The sequence below is a fragment of the Coloeus monedula genome (assembly GCF_965178545.1).
Source record: "Coloeus monedula genome assembly, chromosome: 4".
Taxonomy (NCBI): Eukaryota; Metazoa; Chordata; class Aves; order Passeriformes; family Corvidae; genus Coloeus; species Coloeus monedula.
In genome coordinates, this window is record NC_138784.1 from 65,916,615 (window position 1) to 65,939,791 (window position 23,177).

General features: G+C 38.1%; 1 protein-coding gene across 3 annotated transcripts in view; it reads left to right on the forward strand.

The window, feature by feature from the left end:
* The window catches only part of CD36 (CD36 molecule (CD36 blood group)), a 35,368-nt gene extending 13,994 nt beyond the window's left edge, over positions 1–21,374 (forward strand). For all 3 annotated transcript variants that reach the window (XM_082280174.1, XM_082280172.1, XM_082280173.1), the window contains exons 3-14: positions 6,384–6,544; positions 8,589–8,733; positions 9,739–9,921; positions 10,071–10,162; positions 10,584–10,630; positions 12,929–12,998; positions 14,611–14,798; positions 15,614–15,732; positions 17,032–17,105; positions 17,784–17,838; positions 18,035–18,203; positions 18,932–21,374. In XM_082280174.1, the coding sequence (XP_082136300.1) occupies positions 6,384–6,544; positions 8,589–8,733; positions 9,739–9,921; positions 10,071–10,162; positions 10,584–10,630; positions 12,929–12,998; positions 14,611–14,798; positions 15,614–15,732; positions 17,032–17,105; positions 17,784–17,838; positions 18,035–18,199 (1,299 nt within the window). In that variant the 3' untranslated portion in view covers positions 18,200–18,203; positions 18,932–21,374. The remainder of the gene's footprint in view (positions 1–6,383; positions 6,545–8,588; positions 8,734–9,738; positions 9,922–10,070; positions 10,163–10,583; positions 10,631–12,928; positions 12,999–14,610; positions 14,799–15,613; positions 15,733–17,031; positions 17,106–17,783; positions 17,839–18,034; positions 18,204–18,931) is intronic.
* The last annotated feature ends 1,803 nt before the right edge of the window (positions 21,375–23,177 follow it).

Sequence of the window (23,177 nt, forward strand, 5' to 3'; positions counted from 1 at the left end):
TATTTGCAAACAGTTGTAATTGTTTGCCGTGTTGAGGAAATGCTTTCTAGAAAGCACATAAATTTAAAAATTTATCTCTCCTTATATTGAATACTTACTTTAAGTTAACCCCAGGTGTTGTGTCATACCATTAAGTATTTTGAAAGCAAATTATAAATACCGGCAGTGTTATGTGTTCATCCATTTATTTAACAATAATGAACCAGTTATACAGCATGGTTTGCAGATGTCTACATATTCAATTATGCCTGCATGAGTCTATAGTGGTAAATCATTTAGAGGGAGTAATTTTCCCTCAACCACTTTTTAATTTTCTGCATTGTGATCATGTTTCAGATGCTTGTACCTATTTCAGGGCAGCTTGTTTGATGTCTATTTAAAAAAAAAAAATTGTACCAGTAATTACATAAAACATAAAAGAGTAAATTTGTAAAGGCTTTATTTACTTAATTAAATGGGTATGTTTTTCCTAAGCACAAGTCATACCAGACTATTGTCTTTCTATTTAGCATGCTGACTTTTCAGTGACACCACAAGACTCTTGAGACAATTCCTTTTCAGACAAGATGTGCCCACGTACAACAGCTGAAATATGTAATTAGTTAAACAGATGCTCCAGAGGGACTTGTATTTAACTAATTCTGATTTTACTGTGTTGATGAAAAGTCTGTTAAGAACAACAAATTTGCTATTCATTGCATTTATATTTAAGATAAATATAGAGCTGACTGCAAAGGAAACCGGTCTTCCAAACAGAAAGTGCTCAAAATACTTTTTTTTCTGAAATATTTCATTTTTGGAAATGTAATTTCTACAGAAAATCTTTGGTAGGAACAGATCAGTTTCAATGACAAATTTGTTTGCAATTTCTCAAGAACGGTGACCCTAGGACAGGAAAAACCAGAGTGCGATGTTATTTCAGATATGACCTGTAGGCATTCATATGGAACAGCCTGCCTAGGGAAGTGGTGTAGTCACCAGCCTTGGAAGTGTTCAAAAAATTAGTAAATATGGCACTTCAAGATATGGTTTAGTGAGCATTGCAGTTAAAGGTTGGACTGGATGATCTTGGAGGTCTTTTCCAAACTTATCAAATCTATCTTATTTCAATTTTACTTATATAAGGCAAAATCTAAACTTGGGTCCTCACCCCCGGGTGAAAACAAAACTCAAAATTCCATTATTTTTAATGAAAGGTAAAAGCTGTTTCTGATATGACCAGTAAAGGCAAAATCTTGTCTTAAATTCTTCACAGTCAAAGCTTGAAAAAAGGCCCCTAGTTTTCCCCTGGCTATCCTATCTCAGAATAAATTCCAGTTCTTTGCAGGGTAGTAGGACCAATTCTATATTTTTGACAGAAATGAAAGTTGTTATCAAGTGTTATTGCTGGTTTAGAATAACAAATGTTGAATAATTTTTGGACATTTCATACTATACCAAGACAAATTGTCCTAAATTAACTTGTTATCAAAGTCTAGTCAAACAGCATTACTGTCAATTTACTCTCAAACAAGTCAAGATGAACTTCTTAGCAACTACCAATGAATTGGCAGAACTTTAATTTCAAAAATCGATGCTATCAATAGTTCTTTTTGTCCTTTCCTGCTTGCAGCAGAAGCCTAAATGTGCTTCTCTTAAGCTTCCCTTGAGCACCCATCTTTACACTTTACCAGCCTCATTTCTCCTTTATTGCAGTCATTGAGAAATTAGCTGGAGTAAACACTGCAGGATATATTTTGCTGGAAGGCTGCAAACTGCTTTTGAAACAAAGAGACAGCTTCTGGAAGTGTATGGAAAATCTCAGGTGCCCTTAGGAGTTGGACAGAGACTCTATCAGGTGTTATCTCCTGGAGGGTGCTGTGCTGTGCTCTACCCAAGAGCAGTCCATGAGTGGACGACCCAAACAAAGTCCATGTAATATAAAACACCCAGATGTCACATCTTTGTGAGGTCCAATTTATTATCAGACATCTGTGCTTCAAATCAGAACACGTGGCTATGTTTTCTAGCCCCAGAATGCTTTGCCTGTGTCTCAGAACATTTTTGGATAAGTTGTTACAAGTCCAACCTCCCACAGGGGATGGAATTTTTAAAAAATTCAATATTATATATGTATATATTCTGATAATTTTCAAGGCTCTTTAAAGAAACTGTCACTTTAAGAGCACACTCAAAATGACACCAGCAGCAGCAGCACCTTGGCAGGGATCCACTGAAGGAGATTAGTGCTAAACTATTTCAGCTCTGATACTATTCATGGAAAGGTGTCTTTGATTCCAGGACCAAAGGGCAAAAGTCCAGTCCTAATTTCTCCAGACATTAAATCTGTCCAAAGAGGAGAGAAGTTTCCATGAAGATCTTAAGGGTTTAGAAAACTGACCGTGGTAGAGTTACAAGTGAAATATGGAAGTTTCAGAGTTCTCTACAAAAAAATATTTTGCTTGAGATTATCAAAATATACCTTTTGAACTGACTCTACACATTTCAGTTGAATATTATCATGTCTGTTGTCATTAATACTAGATATAATCTTGTTGAAAATTAAAAAAATAAATAAAAGCAAAAGGAAAGAAGCATCCAAAACAACAAATTAGAAAGATGTTGTTGGAAAAAGGTGTTTTGACATGGCTTGATTTCTACTTTTAGCCTTTCTCTCCTTAAAACAATATTATCTTTTTAGGCAAAAGTCCCATCACTTTAGTTATGGGTTTTTTTTCCAGCTAGGTTGAACCACTCAAAATTATAGGTAGTGGATTAATTTGCTAGAACAATCTTTATCACCACTTCTCTAAGTTCTTCTGCTTTCTATCTGAGTGCATGAACTCAGGAGTTTAACTTAAGTCACATAATAATACTTAATTTATTAAAGTCCTGATGAATTGGTAATACAGAATGTTGTATGATTTGCCACAATGCCTCAGCGCTGTACTGGGTTAGTCTCAGTTATTTTTAGAAATAAGGCTTTCAGTTGTAGCTATTATTATGTTTGCTCATCTGTCTCTTTACATATCTGTGATCTATGATTGGCCAGATTGTATGTCCTCAGCTACTGGAGGCATTGGAAACGCTTCTAATTTAAAATTGTGTTTGTGACATTCATATGCCACTCCTTTATACAAACTAATGAAGCTAAAGCAACTGCTGGCTCTCAGCAGAACCCGAGTGATCTAATCACATGTATTCCTGCATTATCAATTTTAAATTTTATTTACTTCTTTAAATTTTATTATCAAGGATTGAAAAGGAACAAAAGTTGTGATCCAACAAAGCCTGAATAGAAAGGCTAATAATAAGCTAATAATCATCACTTAAGAAGTAATAATAGCCATTCTTCCAGCTGCAAAATGGGAGCATTATTTGCTTTTCTTTTGCTTTACTTTTTCAGTTTTTACAGAATTGTATTGTTTGTTTCCTCCACTTTATGTAGGCAGCCCAGCATACAATTTTGTTACAGCCCAAAGTATTTGTGTCACTTCTCAGTTCCCAGAAAATGGCATCTCTTGTCCATCTGGCTGGATTCTTTGTCAAGACAGAAACTTTGTCTTAAATTTTGTGTTTCTTCATCAGAAATCATGATGGCTTAGTTTGCTTTGAATCAATGAAGTACAGCAAGCTTCTACTGCTGACTGCTCAGCATTTCTTGAATTTACTTATTGCTAGTTGACCCACCTCTAGTGGGGGGAAAATTGTCAGAAACAAAAAGGGCCAGAGTTCCCACTGGTTTCACTCAATCTTGTGCAGTTAGGTCATGGGATGAATTTGGCTGTGTAGCAACTGTGTTTGTGTAGCTACTTTTGCTGACAGTAGTTAACTATTGTGCAAGATATTAGAGCTGATGCAGATGGACTAGGGAGCTGAGAAGTGTTTTGTACTATCAGTTGCATATTAGTTTCCTTTCATAACATCCCAAAGCACAGCAATGTTAATAGGGAACTATATAACTGCCCAGCCAGGTAGAGCTGTAATATTTAGGGATGGATTACTGGTGATCAAACAACAAAAACAAGGGGCTTGCTGGTGTGAGTGTATTAGTTTATTAAATGAAGACGTGAATAAGATGGATCTATGGATTTTATTGCACTTTAACCCACCATTTGCACTCTCAAAGTATGTGACAGAGCACCATAAATGCCTCCTTTGTGGGAGAAATGTTATTAACAATAATGGCTAAATGCCACTGAAAATAATGGTATTGTTATCTTCCTTCCTCCTCTTTCTTTTGTCCTGCTGCTTCCCATGTATTAATACTGGTTCCCTCTACACAGACCCCTGAGCCGAATAGCTAACTGGTAGAAAGGTGACACAGAAAGCAAAAAAAAAAAAAAAACGGAAATTATATTCCTTCTGTCTGGCAGGCAGGAACAGCTCCGTGAGGAATAAGAGCTGGTGCAAAGGAATAGGGTATCACATAGATCAGGAGCTGTGAACTGTGAGAGCCTGTTGCCCCTTTGGCTGCAGCACTGCCAGATTGGATCAGCTGTACCCTTGAAACATTCCCCAAGTGTGTCCACAGTGACATTGGCTCACAGTGAATGGTGGGCTGCAAATCCACACTTTGTAACCCAGCAGAGTGCAGTGGCAGAGTTGGCATATCATTCTGGACTGCTCCAACCTCTGGCAAAGGGCTATAAGGGGAAGGGGAATGGGTGGAGGGGAAGAATTTTAAAATGTAAGTGATACCACTTTAAGATCTGTTAAATGCATCTGTTGTCACAATGTTGAAACTTCTTTATTCTCTGTTCCTGAGTATTGTCTTCTAGAAAGATTAGTTTGTCTTCTTGACCATATATCTGCTAGAAATTTAACCATTTCCCTACTCCAGTTACGCAGTGGGAGGTCAAATCCTGGCATCTGTCCCTATCTTAGGACCCTGCTGAGTACAGATCACAGGCAGACTCTGGGCAGACTGAGTTGCACCTTTTATGTTATCCTGTTTCTCCCAGATTCTTGGAGCAATTCTCTGTGAAAACTGGGAAGGCGATTTCTGAATCATGTAAGCTTTTTCCTCTACATTCAGGAGCTGGTCTGCTCCATGCTGGGCCACAGCGGGGATAGTCTTTGACCTTGTGAGGTTCGAGTGCAAGGCCTCAAGATGATAACATGCTTGCTGCAGCAAGATTTCCTTCCCCTCTCACACAAATGCACATAAATTTTAGCAGATATCCAGGCAGCAAGCCCCGTGCTTTACACCACCAGCAAGATGTTTGCAACTCCACCATACAAACAGGCTGTTCACCGACAGAGCCTTGACTGTGTTACAAGTTCTCTAAGACATGATATTTGTTTCTAACTGCAATAGTCATTAACTGGCAGTATCTATTTTGTTTAGGTAGTGATTGCTGAGTGAACTTCAGAGGCACAAACTTAAACCAGAAAAAAATCTAACAACTTTTGATTTAAAATATCTTTCCTTGCTATCTAGAGAAATTAGAGCCTTTTAATTTCTGGGCTTTATGAGTTGTGCAAATGAGCTAATTCGTCTTCAATCACTCTAATAAAGAAAAGCATCTTTTATGTTGGAGACAGGCAGCCTAGATTTTTCTTCTTATTGGAAAACATTTTTATGAAGTTTTGCCACCAAGGGGAAAACTTACATTTTCCCAAGGCTTTGGGAAAATCCTATAGAAGAGGCCTGATACAGACCAGGCAAAGCAGGCATTCCCCTGAATATACTTTAAAACTCTCCTCCTCACTGTACAGTTCTGAGGACTGAATTACCATTTACCGTATGGCTGAGTGCCACAGACTTAATGCGGTTGATTCCTCTAGAGTGGTTCCTGATGTACTGTTTTGTTCCTTCTTCCCTAAATCTGGAAAAGTCTCCTAATGAAACGTTATCAGAATTAGAGAGATTTCTTAGAAGGTCTCAGTTTTGGTGACAAAAATTTTCTGTCAAAGGAACAGTCCTTCAAGAGTACTTTGTGACTTCTCTGGGTACAAAATTATCTAGAGCTTGAAAAATCTTCAGACATTACTCTCATTTCCTCCCTTTGGCTATTTGCAGTGTATGAAAAGTAGTTTATGGATTCTATAACCTGCTGGGTATCATTCAGTCATCAAAGATTTTCTCTTTATAAATAATCAGTGGTTTTGGCAAGTGTTTGAGAACTAAGGCGATGCCCCAGCACAGCAATAGGAAAACTTTGCTGCCAGCTACATCAGTAATTGTATTGGTTTTAGGGGGACTCACTTTTGCTCTCACTGAGCAGGAATGTCAAGCTGCCTCCAGACGTTGGCCAACTGGACTGTACATCTCGTACTGATGCTAAAATGGTGTTTTTTTCGGTTTGCTGTGGAATCTTCAACAATCATCTAAAAAGTAAATGCAACTTTTCACTTGTCTCTTTTGTGGTTAATTTTAGTTTTGATTGTTGTACTTTCAGGAAGCTGTCATTGTCAATGGTACCACTGCTTTTCAAAATTGGCTTGTGCCAGGAAGCACAGTTTACAGGGAATTTTGGATTTTCCATGTCTTAAATCCTTCAGAGGTTATAGATGAAGGAGCTCAACCAAAATTTGAACAAAGAGGACCTTACACATACAGGTAAGAAAAGACCCTTCAATATGTGACATCATATCAGAAGTTTTGCTAAAGTCAGAGAAAGTTCTGCTGAGATAGAATTTATTTTTGAAATTCCAGCATTATACTTTAGTTAGACATGACCAAAATGCCTAAATTGCAGCTACACACAGCAATCCCAAACATCTTCTGGATTGTGTCTAACATAAGGAAAACACAAATAGAAATAGGTAATTGGATGTGAAGCTGCTTGCTCTTGTGGAAAACAGTAATTCATTGGCCACAATATCACAGAGGCAGTTGCATTCCTTCCTGTTCAGTTTTCACCAGCTTTATAGTAGGATAAAATATGCCAGATGCCCTAAAACCAAGAGATTATCTTATCATCCATGCATCACTACTACTTACTTTAATAAAGTGGCTTCTTTTGTTTTTTCTCCTTTGTGACATTTTTAATCAATAGCTGTTCTTTTTTCAAATTTTCCTTGGGAAATCATTCCTTTTTCTGAGTGTACTAGATAGGGTGTAGATGCAGCAGACTTCCCACATTTAAGGGAGGTTTTATTATGTGTTTAATGTTAAATGTGATGTTGGCATAGGACTAGTTGGTGCTTCCTGAGTAACTAAGCCCAACATTTGCTATCACTGGCACCCTTGTTAGGAAATTGCTTTCCTGTGATGATAGGATATTTCTTTCTCCATAACTTTGAGGGTGTATATTGTATTCACAAGATAGTTTTCCATTTCAGCATCTACAGCCGAAGTGCCTTGATGCCTAAAACTTATTTATTTCTCAATGGAAAGAGAGAACTCTTAGTTCACAAAGTACCTAGGAAGACAGAGGAAAGGGTTACACAGGAATCAGGAAAAAGACAGTTAAGAAATACTGCAGAAGGTGAATTGCCACCAAACAGAAACGTTTTACTCTGGCACTGATGGTGATGCTGGTTTTCTCAGGGACAAATCTGAGCCATAAGCCTAAATAAGACTAAGTAAGAAATGACGACTGTGAAGTGAAGGCTCCTCTCGCTGCTGCACTCCTGCTTTTCTGGGATGTTGGGCCTACCTGAGTAGCTGTGACATTGAGTCTCTCTCGCTCTCATTCTCCCTTTAAATATTTAGTAATTTATTATAGTGTAGAACAGCTTGAAAACACATTAATTAGAAAGAAAAATTTCTCAACTTTCAGGTAGGTGCTCTACACATTAGGCTAATAATTAAGTTTAAAGGTATGCAAACCATTTCTGAGAAGCCAAGATCCAGCTGCTCTTCAGATAAGACCCACCTGCACTGACTACATCTGTACCACGCGAAAATGCTCTCTGTACCTTTTGTACCACCCGCCCCCCCCCACTCATGCTGGAAGATCTGATGGAGTATCCTGAAGATCCCTGCTGATTTGGAGCTGGGATAAACTACAGCATAGACTGTCATTTGATCCCTGCTGGCTGCTGTCCCCACAGTGGGGTCAGCAAGGGGATGGGACTGAAGAGAAGAGCTGAAGCTAGAACTGCAGCAGAGCTTTGTACCTTAGAGATCTGCTGACAGGGCATGACTGGCAGAACCTCAGTGGGACTGAAAAATTGCTTATAAATCTCTACATGCATATGATCAAAGTAACCTTATGGGTTTAACCTGTTTTGTTGCAACACATGTCTATCAGATTAAAATCTGTGTGTTTATGACTGTGTCACCCCCTTCTAATTACATGCAACCATGAAACAGCTTATGACAAAACATGACAAAGCATAATTCATTTAAAACAAAATATAAAAATATGCAAGATCCATTAATGACAAAAAAAAAATATATATGTTTTAGTATCAAGAAAACTATTCCATTTGGGAATAAGGAAATATTTCCAAAAGAACAATATTTTGCAAAAAAATGAATTTTTGCATGTATTCATATGAAAAGTTTATAGACCTTTTAGTGGTTATAAAATGTTCAACATTCATTTTACCAAAATGTTCATCAACTTTTCAAAAACCTTCAGTCAGGCATGGTTATGTGTTTTCTCAAAAGTCAGACATTAAAAATAATCGCTGTTTGTGTTTTGTATTTCAAGGGTGCGATATTTACCCAAAGAAAATGTCACGGAAAATGAGAATGGCACAATATCCTACATGTTGCCCAACATTGCTAATTTTGAACCTGATATGTCTGTTGGGACAGAAAATGACAACGTGACTGTCCTCAACCTCGCTGTTGTAGTAAGTAAAGAAAGAAAGCCATAGTGTCCAGAGACAAATGTTGAGTTACTGGAGGAAAGAGGGGAGAAGTTCATAGCATCACAGAATAGTTTGGGTTGGAAGGGACCTTTAAAATCATCTAGTTCCAGCCCTCCTGTCATGGTCAGGGACACCTTTCACTACAGTGTGTTAAAAGCTCAAAAAATGTCCTCCTCATCAGTTTTAGCATGGAAATAAATGAAGAGTTTGCGGATGGGTTCTCTTGGTGTGTGAGATACAGCATGAACAGTACAGGGCGGATTTGCCATGCTGTTTCCATAATACCATTAGGCCTGCTTGGCAGGGGAGGCTGCATTAATTCCCACATCCTGTGTCTGCATGGCCTCACCACCACAGAGCTTGGGCCCCATGGTGCAATCCTGGAGCTCTCCTGTCCTACTGAGATATTAGTTATTCAAAGAAGAGCACAGGGATATTCACCTAGAGTAGTGCTGGAGCCTTTTTAGTCGAGGTGTTTTTGTCTTATCAAAGGCTGACAGTGTTTACAATTTTCATATTTATATTCAGCCCTCATTGTATTGCAACTTTCTGCTGTCTTCATGTGAGTGCTCAGGATTCTGTGAGAAGGTGTCTGCAAGGGGCAGAGTGTGAAGATGCTTGGTGTAAACATAAAATAGAACCATACCAGCAGTCACAGAATCACAGAAGAGCCCATGTTGGAAGGCAGAGCAGATGGTCTCCAGGGCTCCCTGTGAGCCTGTGAGCTTCAGCTGTTCTGTCATTCTGTGATTAGGGCTGATCTAGTAAACTCATGTAATCAGTCAAGAAAAATTGTCTGCTTTTGTGTAACCAGTATGGCAAGTAATTGTTTTGTTAAGTGTCAATTTTATGTAGAAAATTAACTTCGAGGGTGCTGCAAATCTGGGAACTGGCTTTACCAGACATTTCTTAGAGTCAGTCTCTGTATTTTTAATTAAAAGCACACGCGGACTTTTATGCTAAATGTTGATTTTATTGCTGTTGTAGGCTGTACCTGCTGTGTTCCCAAGTACTTTTATGCAATCAATAATAAACACTTGGATTAAATCTTCTAAGTCAGCCATACTGCAGAACAGAACAGTGAAAGAAATACTGTGGGGGTACACAGATCCCTTCTTAGACAGTGTCCCCTTACCTGGTGTGAACCCAGTTGTGGGAGTCTTCTACCCGGTAAGTGAAACCAATGAGGAGGCAATGCCTTCAGTTATCATTCAATGAATAAAACTTAAGACAGCTGCTCTGAGGAAGAAAGATCTGACAAAGCTATAAATTTGTTCAATATTTCTAACTGTTATTCCTTCTTGTTGCATCTGTTACAGTATAATGGGACAAGTGATGGACCTTACACTGTCTATACTGGGACAGAAGATATTTCAAAAACAGCAATAATAGAAAGCTATAAAAATAAAAGGTAACATAACATTGTAGATTAAAAAAAAATACATATTTTCAATGTTTTGCTTTTAAGAGTTGATTCACTAGGAGCTGTAGATAAATGGAAAATCCTTCAATGATTCAAAGGAAACAGGATCAAGCCCTGGTCTTAGCAAAACCATCTCTTTCTTTCAGCTGTTAATAGTTCTGTTAGGAGCTTGGACTTAAAACAGTTATTGATTTTTTGAGACAAGTAGTTACTTCTGTTTTGCATGCTTAAGTAGCTAGATTGCTTTTATCCTATTCTAATGGATCCTATAATTTATCTGAATAAATCCTTTGCCTTTGCTAATGGGTCAGGCTTATACTGGAACAGTTATATTTGGCAATACAGGTAATTAAATTGCTTACCTGGTATAATTTATTATATGCTGCATGACTTTTATTTTACCCTACAGGACTCTTTCGTACTGGCCAGATCACTGCGATATGGTTAATGGCACAGGTGAGCCTATTAAACATTTTAGAACTTCAACACTTTTCTTGATATTGCAAGGGAATAAAGAGATACAATATTTAAATTAACTCCCCGGGGCTTTGTCAGTTCGGTATTCTGTATATTAAGTATCTATATATATGCATACATACTACTACTATGATATATGCATATGTGTGTGTCTATTAAAATACATGAATTATTTATTACTGTACATTATTTTCCATACACAAGCGCACAGCCTCTACATTTAGGGTAGATGTGGAAGAGAAACAAAATTATCCAGTTCTCTTGTTTCTACTAATTATTTTCATTGTACAATATAATTAAGATTCTTTTTCTTTGCTATAACAGTTGAAAATTATCTTTGCATTTTAATAATGCACATTCATTTACACTGTAGAGAATTTAATTAAATGCACCAGAATGGACATCCTGATATATGAAAAGAAATTGAGGCAACAAAGGAGTAGGCTGTCGGATGAATGGCTTGTAGACCACTAGAAAGTGAACAGCAATGAAGAAGAAAAGTAGTTTAGACTGGGATGAGTAGACTGTAGAGGAATATTTTTGAATTTGCTTTTGGAATTCATATGTAAACAGCTGAGTTCAAGATACATTTGTTGAAGGTGATATTTTTCTTTTTGGTAAGTGAAAGCATTGCTGTGAGGACACCACAATCAGTGGAGCTGAGGCTGGTAGGTGTCTGGTGGAGGCTTTTGGAGAGAGCTCCAGACCTACAGTAGATGAACATCAAAACAAGCAGGCTTTTCTGTTGGGTTGTTTTGTTTGGGGTTTTTCCCTCCATTTTCCATTCTGCTTTACCTGGCATAGATAATTTTCCTTATAACCCAGATCATGCAACAAGTATTTGAAGTATTTAAAAATACATCACAAGAATCCGATTTTCCAAAAGTCTGGGAGCCATGAAGGAATAGTTCCTTTTTAAATTGTGTAATTAATTTTATAAGAAACAATATTTTCTTACATTCTAGGACTTGCCTTCTTTCTTATGGGGCCTGGCATCTTTTTTTTTTTTAGCCAGGGTCATCTTTTTGTTGATTCTTCTTCCATAGCTGATGGAATAAACATATGCCACCAAGTAATTAAGTGCTCCAGTACAGTGAAAATGAGCTTTTGCTTGTTAGCAAAGATTGCTGCACAGTTTGCAAGGGCATTCAGTGTGACATTGCTGTGTTTGGAGATGCAACAGGTTTAAAAAGTCTTGTAAGTGTGAGAATTCTTTATCTTGTAAGCTTTCACATGAAAGCTCAACATGTATAGTATAAGAAAATACATATATATAAAAATATAAAACAGTATACTTGTATGGGGCTTGACATGAATCCATGTTTGCCAACCTTACAAGAATGCCAAGATTTAGAAACAGAGTGTGTGTTTAGGATGATCGTCAATCTTTGAAAAAAAGTGCTTCTGTCAGCAGTGGGCAAGTGGCAATATGTAATTTAGCTTTCTTGCTCTTGCCAACTAGATTCAAAGATATCACAGATGTTTGCAATTGTTTGGTTATGGCTGGTGCCTAAGAAACTAAACAGAAATTGTTGCAAAAACTAACAAATATACTGGTTACAACACCTTAATGGGGAAAATGGCAGAGGCTCATTTTACGTAACTGAGTGCTTGCAGTGCTGAAATACAAATCTGAGTGTCTGCACTCTTTTTTGTAACAAGTTGAGAGAAAGACAGTACCAAAGTGCTATCCTCTGACTTATTCTGCATATCTACCATGGTTTGAGGTGGACTGTGCTCTAGAAGTGGCTTCCTCCTCTCCATTAGTTCTAGAAGGGCCTCGACTTGGAGGCCCACGTGAGCAATCTTTGGTGAAAAAGTTTTAGCACTGATGATTAAGTAGACAGTGTTGATGTCTGCAGCTGTGTTCCTTGTAAGCGCTGAGTGTCATAACTGCAGGTGACCCAAGCTTCTCTAGGAAGATTTAGGTCTATAGACTGCATGAACCTTGAAGCAATGGCAAGAGGTATTTGGTTTCATATCAAGCAGAATTTTTTTTTTAAATCCTCAGTTTTACATGGGCTTGATCATATAGCTTCACGTCTGGGGGGAGGGGGGAAGCTACTGTATCTTGGCCACTTTCAAGAACAATTACATCTTATCTTTGAAGTGTCTGTTAATGTGCAATAGCTTACATAAACATTTCCCCCACACATGACTCATATTGTTTACGTTTATCACAGCTTTATAGGACAGTAGCAACTGAGTATTGAGCTAGCAATTAAATCATGTCTATTAAGTAGAATTGCTTTCAAGCTCTTCTTATTTTGTTCACAGATGGAGCATCCTTCCCACCATTTGTTAAGAAGAATCAGGTACTACGCTTCTTCTCCTCCGATATTTGCAGGTAGGCTGGTCCCTTCCTGGAGTGTGTTCACACCTGCGTGTCGCACTGCATGCTCTTTGTTTTCAGAGGGCGGCTGCTTGGGCTCAGGTCAGCCAGGCAGTGCAATGTAAACTTTTCATCTAAAACACAAGTAAAGTTATGAGTTGTGGTCATGATTCAGAGCCTGATTCTTCCACTTTTATATATGTCAAGTAGCAAGTTATTTACGATGTGCTTTATTTCAGCCACTTACAGATGTGTATTCAGGAAAATGTGACACTGTGAGCTATCAGAGATCTGTAAAAGGAATTGAGGGCCGCAGGATTCAAATCCTGAGCTTCTTCTAAGATCAGGACCTAGCCTTGTTTGGTCTGAGAAGGTAACAGGTACAGCAGAGTCCAATTAGGTCCATCTTTGGCATTTCTGGAGAAAATCATCTATACAGAACAGCGTTTACTGTCACTCAATAGATACTCAAAATTGTTTTCTCACAGGATATTTTTACGTATTTTATTTTTATGTGTTTACAAACAAACAAGCCTGCTTAATGCATCCAGTGCTGATGACTTTTAAACCTGCTGCTTCTGCTGGGCTATCCAGTGTCCCAGAGTTTTCCAGTGGGATCTCTGAAAGAAATGTTAAAGATTTAAAATGCATCACAGTGTATTAACTTGGGAGGTTGAAACCCTTTGTTTTGCTGCCTGGAAACAGATGCTTCCTTTTTACTAGGTTTAAAGTGGGCCATTTGCTTTGCAGAGTGTTTGTTTCCAAAGATCAGTGTTCTTATGAGGAGTTAAAGGAGTTTTTTGGTGAAGCATTTTTTCGCCAAACTGGAAAACATTTCCCAAGTCGTGGAAAAGGGAATACTATGCAGGGGAGAAATTATACAATTCTTTGGATTGATTGCACACAGTTTGAGAGATCCCTCCAGCCATTTAATTCTCACAATTCATGAACACTAAAGGACGGTAACAATTGCCCAAAGGTCCTGCAGAAGCAGGGTCAGGAAAAATTGTCCTGTCCATGTTGCAAAACCCTTTTGTTGGCTGCAATGCAAAGTGTTGGTGTCCTGGTTACATTACTGTGTAGCAACCATGTCTCTGTATCATCTGATAATGAATTAGCAAAAAGAAGTTTAAGTAGTATTCTGATTCACTTGCAATGGGAAAAGGTTATATGCAGGATGTTGCCTGCATCATAAAGCTTAGACTATCACGAGGTCAGCAAAAAACTGTATCAGAGATGATTTATATGGATAAGCATCTCTACTGTAGTCCAGAAACTTTCAAAAACCTCATAATGACAGTGGGTATAGAAATGTGTAGGGAAAAGACATCTCAATTATTTTGCTAGTTTTTGTTATTAGTATTTGAACTTTTGTCTGTCTTTTTGTGTATTGTCATGCTCATCTCTGAGCTTGTACATCCTTTTGTGAAAATGTGGAATATTCTTTAGTACAGAGGAACAATCCTACAGTTCTCTGAACAGTGTGGCAGGAACCTGGACATTGGCTCCCTGGGAGGGGGAGTTTCTTTTAAGAGAGAGGCAGCTGGGGGACCCTTCAGGAGCATTGGCACCAAATCAGACTTTTAATCCAAATGCCTGAAACACATTTCTCCTCTTTTGTGTTCAGATCGATCTACGGAGTTTTCCACAGCAAGCAGGTTGTGAAGGGAATCACACTCTATCGTTTCATAGTTCCTCGTGAAGCATTTGCATCACCAGCTGAAGTCAGAGACAATTATTGTTTCTGTACGGATCCAGTCATATCAGAGAACTGCACATTAGCCGGAGTCCTGGACATCAGTGCCTGCAAAGCAAGTATGGTGGTGACACAGTACTGCTACACAAGCCATTTAACTGGGGACAAGGCACTTGTCCTGTAGCTGAGGTGTTACTCTGTGATCCAGGATGTTTGTGTTTGTTTGTGAATTCTTCCACAGATTGCTTGTGAGACCCCCTCACATTTCTTCAGCCTCATTGCCCAAAATGAGGATGATAATATTTCTGTATTTTGCTTAGTGCTATGCAAAATTGGGATACCATAGATTGTGTACTGAAACTGCAGGAATGTGTGTAGAGGAAGGAAAGGAGGGGCGCTGTGTAAAAGCCAGAGATAGTCACAGTCCTTGTGTTTGTGGGAATTCACACACACGGCGGGGGTGGGTATGTACACAATTACATACACATTCAGAGACTGAGAGACAATACTGGCTTAGTTTGGTGTTGGTAAAATAAATATATACTGAGTCTGCACTTGGTGCAGAGTGAACTGCGAGGGGTCCCTTCAGGCTAAGATGAGATCATGAACGTGGGGGGAAACATTGACAATCTCCTCACCTCAGCATGGAACTGGGAGCACTGCCAGCTCCACAGTGTAGGCACAGACAAGCAGGGTTTGTAGCTGCAGTTTATTTCACCATGCAGATTTTTCTCATGACTGAAAATGTCACTGAAATGCTTGAATTTTGTTTTTTTGGTTGGGTTGGGTTTTTTTTGGGTGGTGGGGTTAGACTATTAACATTTTTATCAGGACTGTACATCTATATAGCAAAACTATGTTTGGAAAATGACCTGTGAAAATGAGCGCCAAAGCAAGGCTTAATGATTCAAGAGAGTTTGTTTTTTTTCAATAGAAAGACCGGTATATATCTCTCTTCCTCATTTTCTTCATGCAAGTGAATCTATATTGCATAATGTGGAAGGCCTGAGCCCAGATGAAAAGGAGCATGAGACGTATCTGGACATTGAGCCTGTAAGTCCAAGTACTTAATACTTGTACCTTGGGAAACTTGCAGTGTTTAAATTTAATAGTAGTAGAATTGGCCTTTTGCCCGAGGGACAAGCAAAAGATGCATTATTTTCATGCTTGCTTTTCTAAGGTCTGCTCTCAAAGTGGGATGGTTTCAGCAGGGGAAATTTAGAACAGAACTTGATCTCGTTCTGACCTTCAAAGTTTTGAAAATTGGTTTTGATTTTGACTTACTGGGAACGTGGGATTGAATAGATTCTTCAAACTGTGAAGTATGTTGTAGCTTTTCTATAATTTTCAAGTACTTTGAGAAAGTTATTCTATGAAACTTCTGTTTCCTCTACACTTAATTTTTAAAAATTTTCTATAACTAGCCATTTTTGGATAATTACTCTCTCAATTGAAACTAAATAAACATACATGAGTTTATTTCCAATTGGTAGAACTCTAAACAGGCTGATCTAAATAGATGCAATTCAAGTCTTTGTGACTTGGATTGTCCAACAGATCTCCCAAACAGAATGAATTTATTTTGATTTCTTAAAATTTACCTCTATTTCTGTTTCAGTGATTCAGTTAACTTTAAGTGTATTTACCAAAGTTTTCTAAATTGTATGATGAATTCTAAGGTTCCAAAATTCTATTTTGAATGAAAAGGTAAAATTGAGAATTTCTCACTAAAATTTGGCAGTTAAGCTATGTAACTTCAATGAGGAGATATGAAGTTAAATCTTTGTTTCACCTTATTTGGAGTAGAAAAATCAAGATTTTCCTAAATATTACACAAAATTTTCAAGAATTACAGCCTATTTTTTTTTTTTTTTTGTGAAAGACAGAGACAGGAAAAAAATATGAAGAAAAGATTTGACCTTTGTATAGATATGATATTATATATATGATGTAGATAGATATTGTCACTGATATGAAAAGTTTGTTTTCTGCCCTATGCAAGTTAAATGTCCTCCATTTTGAAAAAGAAAATTTAACTGCTTTTTGGTGCAAAAAACCCCTGAAATATATTTTTATATGAAATATAAAAATGACTGATATAGTAGTTTTAGCCTTTGCCTTCAGGTTTAAATGTAAATTACAGAAGTAACTATGGTAAAGCCACAAAATTAGAACTTCTGTGAGAAATGAGAAACCCTTAGAAACATTACCATTTCATAAAAAATTAATCCTTCCAAACATAAGGATAAAATAATCCCAAAGTGCTTTTGGACACAGTCTGTATTATAGGCTTTTGCATCTAATTAAAATATTTAAATTAATGTTTTGTTGGGTTTTTTTCACTGGTTTTAGGTGACTGGTTTTACACTACGATTTGCAAAAAGGCTGCAAGTAAACCTCCTTGTGAAGCCTTCAACAAGAATTGAGTAAGTGCTACTTCATTATTTTATTTTTAATGAATTTTTAAGAGGGCTGATTGGTCTATGAGAACATCAGTAGAAATGTCTTGGAGAAGAAGGAATAAAAATACTTTCCTGAAGCTTGTTCAGAGCAAATCTTCCAGAGCGGGACACTGCCCAAGCATTTTAGCACACATTTGATTTCTCTACAGAAGCTTACAAGGCAACATGTTCTTAAAAGTAGCATTCTTATAAAACCCAAATGGGAGCCATGAGGATGAACACAAAAGACAAATAAGACAATGAGAAAGAGAATTTATGTTTTCCCTGTCACTAAATGTTGTTATCACAAGGGTCAGTGGGTCTCTAGCTGTTTTTTTTCCTCTTCATTGGCTCAAATGTACATGGATAGACACAACTTTGGCATCCTGTACATACAAACACCACACAGATCTTCAACCCTCTCTGTGTCTGACTGCCCAAATACAGAAGATTAGGCAGAAAATGGTGTTTGCCCAATATGTAAAATGACAGTTATTAATTGTAGTTTTGGTTTGGTTTGTGTTTTTTACACTCCAGAAGTATATTTAAAAGGTACATCTTGAAGTCAGAAATACAGTTAGACGAGAAGAAAAATGTTTAAGTGGAGACTGGGCTTATGTAGCAAACTAAAAGTAACATGCTGTACTTATTTTCTCATTTCAGTCCTTTAAAAAAAGTTAAAAAACCCTATGTGTTCCCTCTTCTTTGGCTAAATGAGGTTAGTATATTTTATGTCTATTAATATTCTCTGTTTTAAAACAAACAACCAAAAATCTACCTAGCTTTTTCAGTCTTGGTGCCCTGAAACTGGGTAATTAAACTCGTGCTGTGATTTGCACCACACCAAGAACATATTCGGCAACTGAGGTCTTGCATATCTACCTTTCACTGATGATTTTCTTGCACATTTTCAGTCTGCTGTTATTGGGGATGAGAAAGCAGAAATGTTCAGAGCTAAAATCTCCAGTCGGCTCCAGCTGCTGAGCATGTTGCAGATGGTGTTAATAATCGGAGGCTCTGTGGTGTTCCTGGCGTTCTTGGGGTCCTATTTCATTTTCAGGTCGAAGAAATTAAAATAAATAGGTAAGCACTAACAGCTCAGTCCTCAGCAGTGACTTCTCCTCTGGGTTTCAAGAGTTCAGAGTCATTACCTATTTCACTGTTCTTTTTTTTTTTTTAATGTGCTAGAAAATTCAGTAGTTGTTCTTCAGGAAATCATCCAGATAATTGGCGTAATGTTTTCAAGTTCTCTTCCCATCCTGCATCTTTCAGGATGCTCTTAACTCGGGGGGGGGGGGGGGGCCGGGGGGGGGGAGGATCAGGAACTACATCAGAAGAAGATGATTTTCATTTGTTGTGATTTCTTTAAAATCAACATTTTGTCCAAGACTGTTAAACTGTTCAGAAGTGTCCTCTAGCACCTCTCTGAGACAGAGGCCACACAGCTGCAGATTCCTGTGCTCTGCCAGGACATCCCCCTGTCTGAGGTTCAGAGAACCCGCTGTAAATTACACTTTCTATTGAGTGATGGTTTCTCACTTCCTCTCAGTGGTGCGTCAATGTTATGTTGGTCTGAACACTTCCTGAATGTTCCCGGTCCAAAAAGGCAAAATATACTCCCATCAGGGGTAGACTAACCAAGTAGTGGATGAATGTGCTAGTATCTGGGGAAACAAACACATTTTTGGAATTTTTTAAAAGAAGTGCAGAGACATGAATGTTGTGGTGAGAAGTATGCTATACTAAAGAGATATTCTTAAGCTGAAGACTTACCTCACCATATGCTGCATTCTGATTTTATTTCACTACAGGTAACAAAAGACTTCAGAGGTAGTCAATGTTTAATTGAAATTTCAGCCAAGCAGCTCGTTAAAATTCAGAGACAAAAGGTATGATTCAAAGCACAGTCAATCCACATGCTATGGAATTCAACATACTTTTCCATTTTGAGAAGACCAGCTTACTAACCCAAATAAGCTGATGTTTTTGAAGGTCAACATATCTGACATCACTAAAGAGGCCACTGTGGAAAATACACTTTCAAAAAACTTTATTTGAAACTTGTTATACATTTTAAATTGCATTCAAGCAGACTGAAATTGAGGTGCAGTTGGATTTTAGTCCACCTTCTGCCATTTATGCAACTTGCTACTCATTTTCTTCTGGATTTGCAAGAAAAATGAAAGCCGCTTGCTGATGTTCCGTCTCTGAGCACAGGCTGGGAATGACAACAATTTGGAGCTCATGCTGTGCTCTACATGCTCTCATTGCAATATTTCTCTCTGTTCCTTTAAGGAATGGAAGCTGCTGCAATAGAACTGCTCTCTGTCCTCTATTCAGGGATGTGAATTGCATTGAATGTGAAGTTTATAATGTAAAGTTACTAACTGTAATACGTGAAGTTTATAAAAAACTAAAATATGTGTTTTATACAGTTTTTATGGAGATGGCTCATAGATACAGCACAGTTCTCCATATGTTGATGGAGATCATCAACATTTGACTCCACAGCTGTTTATTAATCTGAATCACTCCCTAACTCCCAACCTACTCCACTGCTCTTCCCGTTGCCTCTTGTGAGCTCTTATTTCTGGCTCTTGTTTGAACACCAGCCTCTGCACTGCTCTAAGGCCACTTTTCCCAAAGTGTCCATTGGAGAATGATCTGATATGTCACCTGACAGACCAAGAGAAAATATTCCAAATTGCTTCAGAGAGAGGAAGGACTGAGATAATGATTTTGATAAATGTCAGAGGGTTCCGCTTGCTGTAGAAGCACATAAATGAAAACAGGTAGCCCCAATCACTTACTGATAAACCACCTGCTGTTAGGAAATTTGTGCAAACATTTATTTAATGAGGTGTATCAGCCTGTAGACAGGTACCAAGCACTGCTATCTGCATAAATAGTTGACTTTTTCATTTGATCTGAATGCTGTATTTTATTCTGAGAGTCAATGGGGCAAATACAGAGTGTTGTGGGGTCTCTTCTTTTTCCATGGACTCATTAAATTCAGAATAAGAGACTAAGTTAAGCATTTTCTATGATTTCTTTTTGGATTTTTTGTCCCCTTATTTAAGAACTGCAAAAAAAAAGGGAAATAAAACATAGTCTTCCTCACATGTCCTGCTGTTTGGAAACAATGCTACAATGGACTATAAACCACAAAGCTAATAAAGGGCAATATCTTTGGCTGGGTATCTTTAGTAAGATGTTCTTACCTTTGGAAATAAAGGGAAAATCCAACTGATTATAACGCTGGTGTTTTATTGTTTTATTCCATTGTTCCTTGTGGACAAAGTTTTGTAGCTATCAGCAGAGCTGATGAGTCACAGAAATCCCAAGATGTTCTTCTTGAAGGTGAGGTCTGTGAGGTACATGGCTGCACTCTTTCCTGCTGCGAGCTGGAAATGCCAGCTACCAGGGCAGCTGGTGTGACCCTGGAGGGAAGGGCTGCTCTCAGCCCGTGTATTTGATTACTCATGGTGCTGGCTAGTCAATGGAAAACAATACCTTTCTCTCATATGCACATTATTGCTGGTGTCATATATGATGCTCTGTTCCCATATTAGTCTGAGGGCAACTTGACACAACTGAAGGCATCCCTAGAGTCCTATGGACTGGTCAAAATAGTATGAGGACAGCTAAAGTCATTAAGCCACATCTCCTCTGAGATAAACACAGCTCTGCCGTGGTTCAAGATCTGACACCAACTTTTTATAATAAAATGTCTTTTGTGCCAGCATCTAACATGAAAGGAAAAACAGCAGTGCTCCTGTGGTTTTTGATATGCTAACATTTCAGCTTAATTTTATTTGACTTCAAGTACCTTGTCAGTAAGTTAGTGTTTGCTTTACTAGTGTTGTTTAGTGCTGTGTGGTGCTCCAGCAGCAGTGATCGAGCAAGTCAGGCCATGATTTTAAATGTCTCAGGGCCAAATTTTATATGGACAGAACTATACGTTTGTCCATATGTGTAATCTCATTGATCTCAATGCAGGTTTGGGCTTTTAAATTATGTCCAGCATCTAGACTGCACTTGAATTATTATTTGTTGTTATTTTATCCAAAACATCAGTTACAGTTATTGTTAATTCATGATACTAAGGCTAATGTTAAGTATTTACATTTGTTCAAACAGTGCAGGGTAAACTTTCATTAGAAATGTAAATGAAAATACAAATAAAATAAAGCTCAAACCTTCTTTCTGATATCCTTATGTTTAATTGTAAATAAAGCCTTCTGTGTTGAATAATGTAGTCCTTGTGTCTCTTTTTTTGGTATTTTGGGGTATGCGTTCTTTTTCTAGAAACTGATTTTATAAATTGATGAATAACTGAGCCTACAGCTAACCTTGTTAAATCATTGAACTCTGGCACACAACAGCTTCCTAGAAGAGCATGTTGCTACATGAAACATTAGAAATACCAGTGACATACAGCATTTATTTTGTCTGTTGGTCGGAACACAGTGCTAATAACACCAACACTGTGCATTCGATCCTCGTGTGGGCAATTCACAAGAGTACGATTCGATGATCCTTGTGGGTCCCTTCCACCTCAGAATATTCTGATTCTGGGATTTATGTTCTGGATCACAAAAAGGAGAAGACTTTTTGGAAGAAGGTGAGCACCAGCACATCTAAACTGAAGCAATTGTAAAAGAGACCCAGGAAGCCAAGCTCAGAGAGAGGCCTGTTTTCAAATCTCTGAGCTGGATGTGTTGGCAGGATGGTGTTAGCACATCCAGCTGCACATTACAACAACCTTCCCTGGCTCGGCTGGCCCAGCAGGTCAGGTAGGAGGCAAGAAGGGCTATGCTCATGCCTCATGTTCCCCACCCACCCCAGGTCCTATGTGTGAAAGTCAGATCTGACCCAAGATCTAACAGCCCACACACTTACACCCCAGAGCAGCTATGCCAGCTCTTGATCTCTAATTTTAATTATGCATTCAAAGCCTGTCTTAAAACCTGCTCTTCCCAGCTAGCTTACCACTGTCTGTTAAGGTAATATAAACGTGTTGCTCTACCCTGAAAAAGAAAGAAAATTAATGCCTTCTATGTTCTTTTAACTGTGACAGTAAGCAAGGGCTTGTTTTATTGACAGGTGTGCGCATCAGCATATTAAAAGAAAATAAATTTAATAAAATATTCTTACAGCTTTTTTTTTTCCTCAGTAGCCATATAAAACCAGAAACCAGAAAGATAAATGACTTGCACATACCAAATGCAATCTGCATTTATAAATAAATGCCATTATTTTTCTATTCTCTGTTCCCTCTTTGCCTATCAGTTGGCCCTGTGATGCTCTGTTGGTTTCACCCTCTCCCAACAATAACCAAGGGAGGCAGGGATTTACAGACAACACCAGGCTGGGCCCTTTCTCAGTTCTATTTTGTGATAAAAAAACCCAAATGCTTTGCAACAGGCGCCACCCAAAGGGCATCCAGGCTTTCACAAGTTCTCCTGCTTCACTTAAGAATAAGCAGTCAAAAATTAGGCTGGCTATAATTAAGTTTTGCTACCTTTGCCAGTTAACATCACGAGATACAATTACAACATCTGTAAAGCAGTACAACAAAAAGTCCATCATAAGTGTCTGCTAGATAACAGGTTGTCAGAATTCAGCTCTAAGACAAATTTTTATGGCCATTAATATTCTGGAGTGTTTTGCTAAGACCAGGGTTTCCTTTAAGTTCTATGAATCGGTGGTTTTATAAAATACCTGATTGATATAACTAAGCCCACCCAAAGTTTCTGGGACTATTTCTTGCCCAGCATCTCTTGTATAACACCAAGGATGTGTGGGCAAATCAGGAATTTCACAGAGATTTGTGTGTGCTCTTTCACGTGACTTAGATTTTGGAGGTTCCTTAAACACATTTGCAATTTAAATTCTACTAAAATATTTATGTGTAGGACTGGGAAAGTCACCCTTACTTTGCCCTCATAATTTTTCCAACCGGAAAGCCCCCATGTGAATGCTCCTGATGTTAAATTTCTTGATTGATTTAACTCCTTCATGATTTGAGCTGAAACCAGCAGCAGAAAGTAAAAG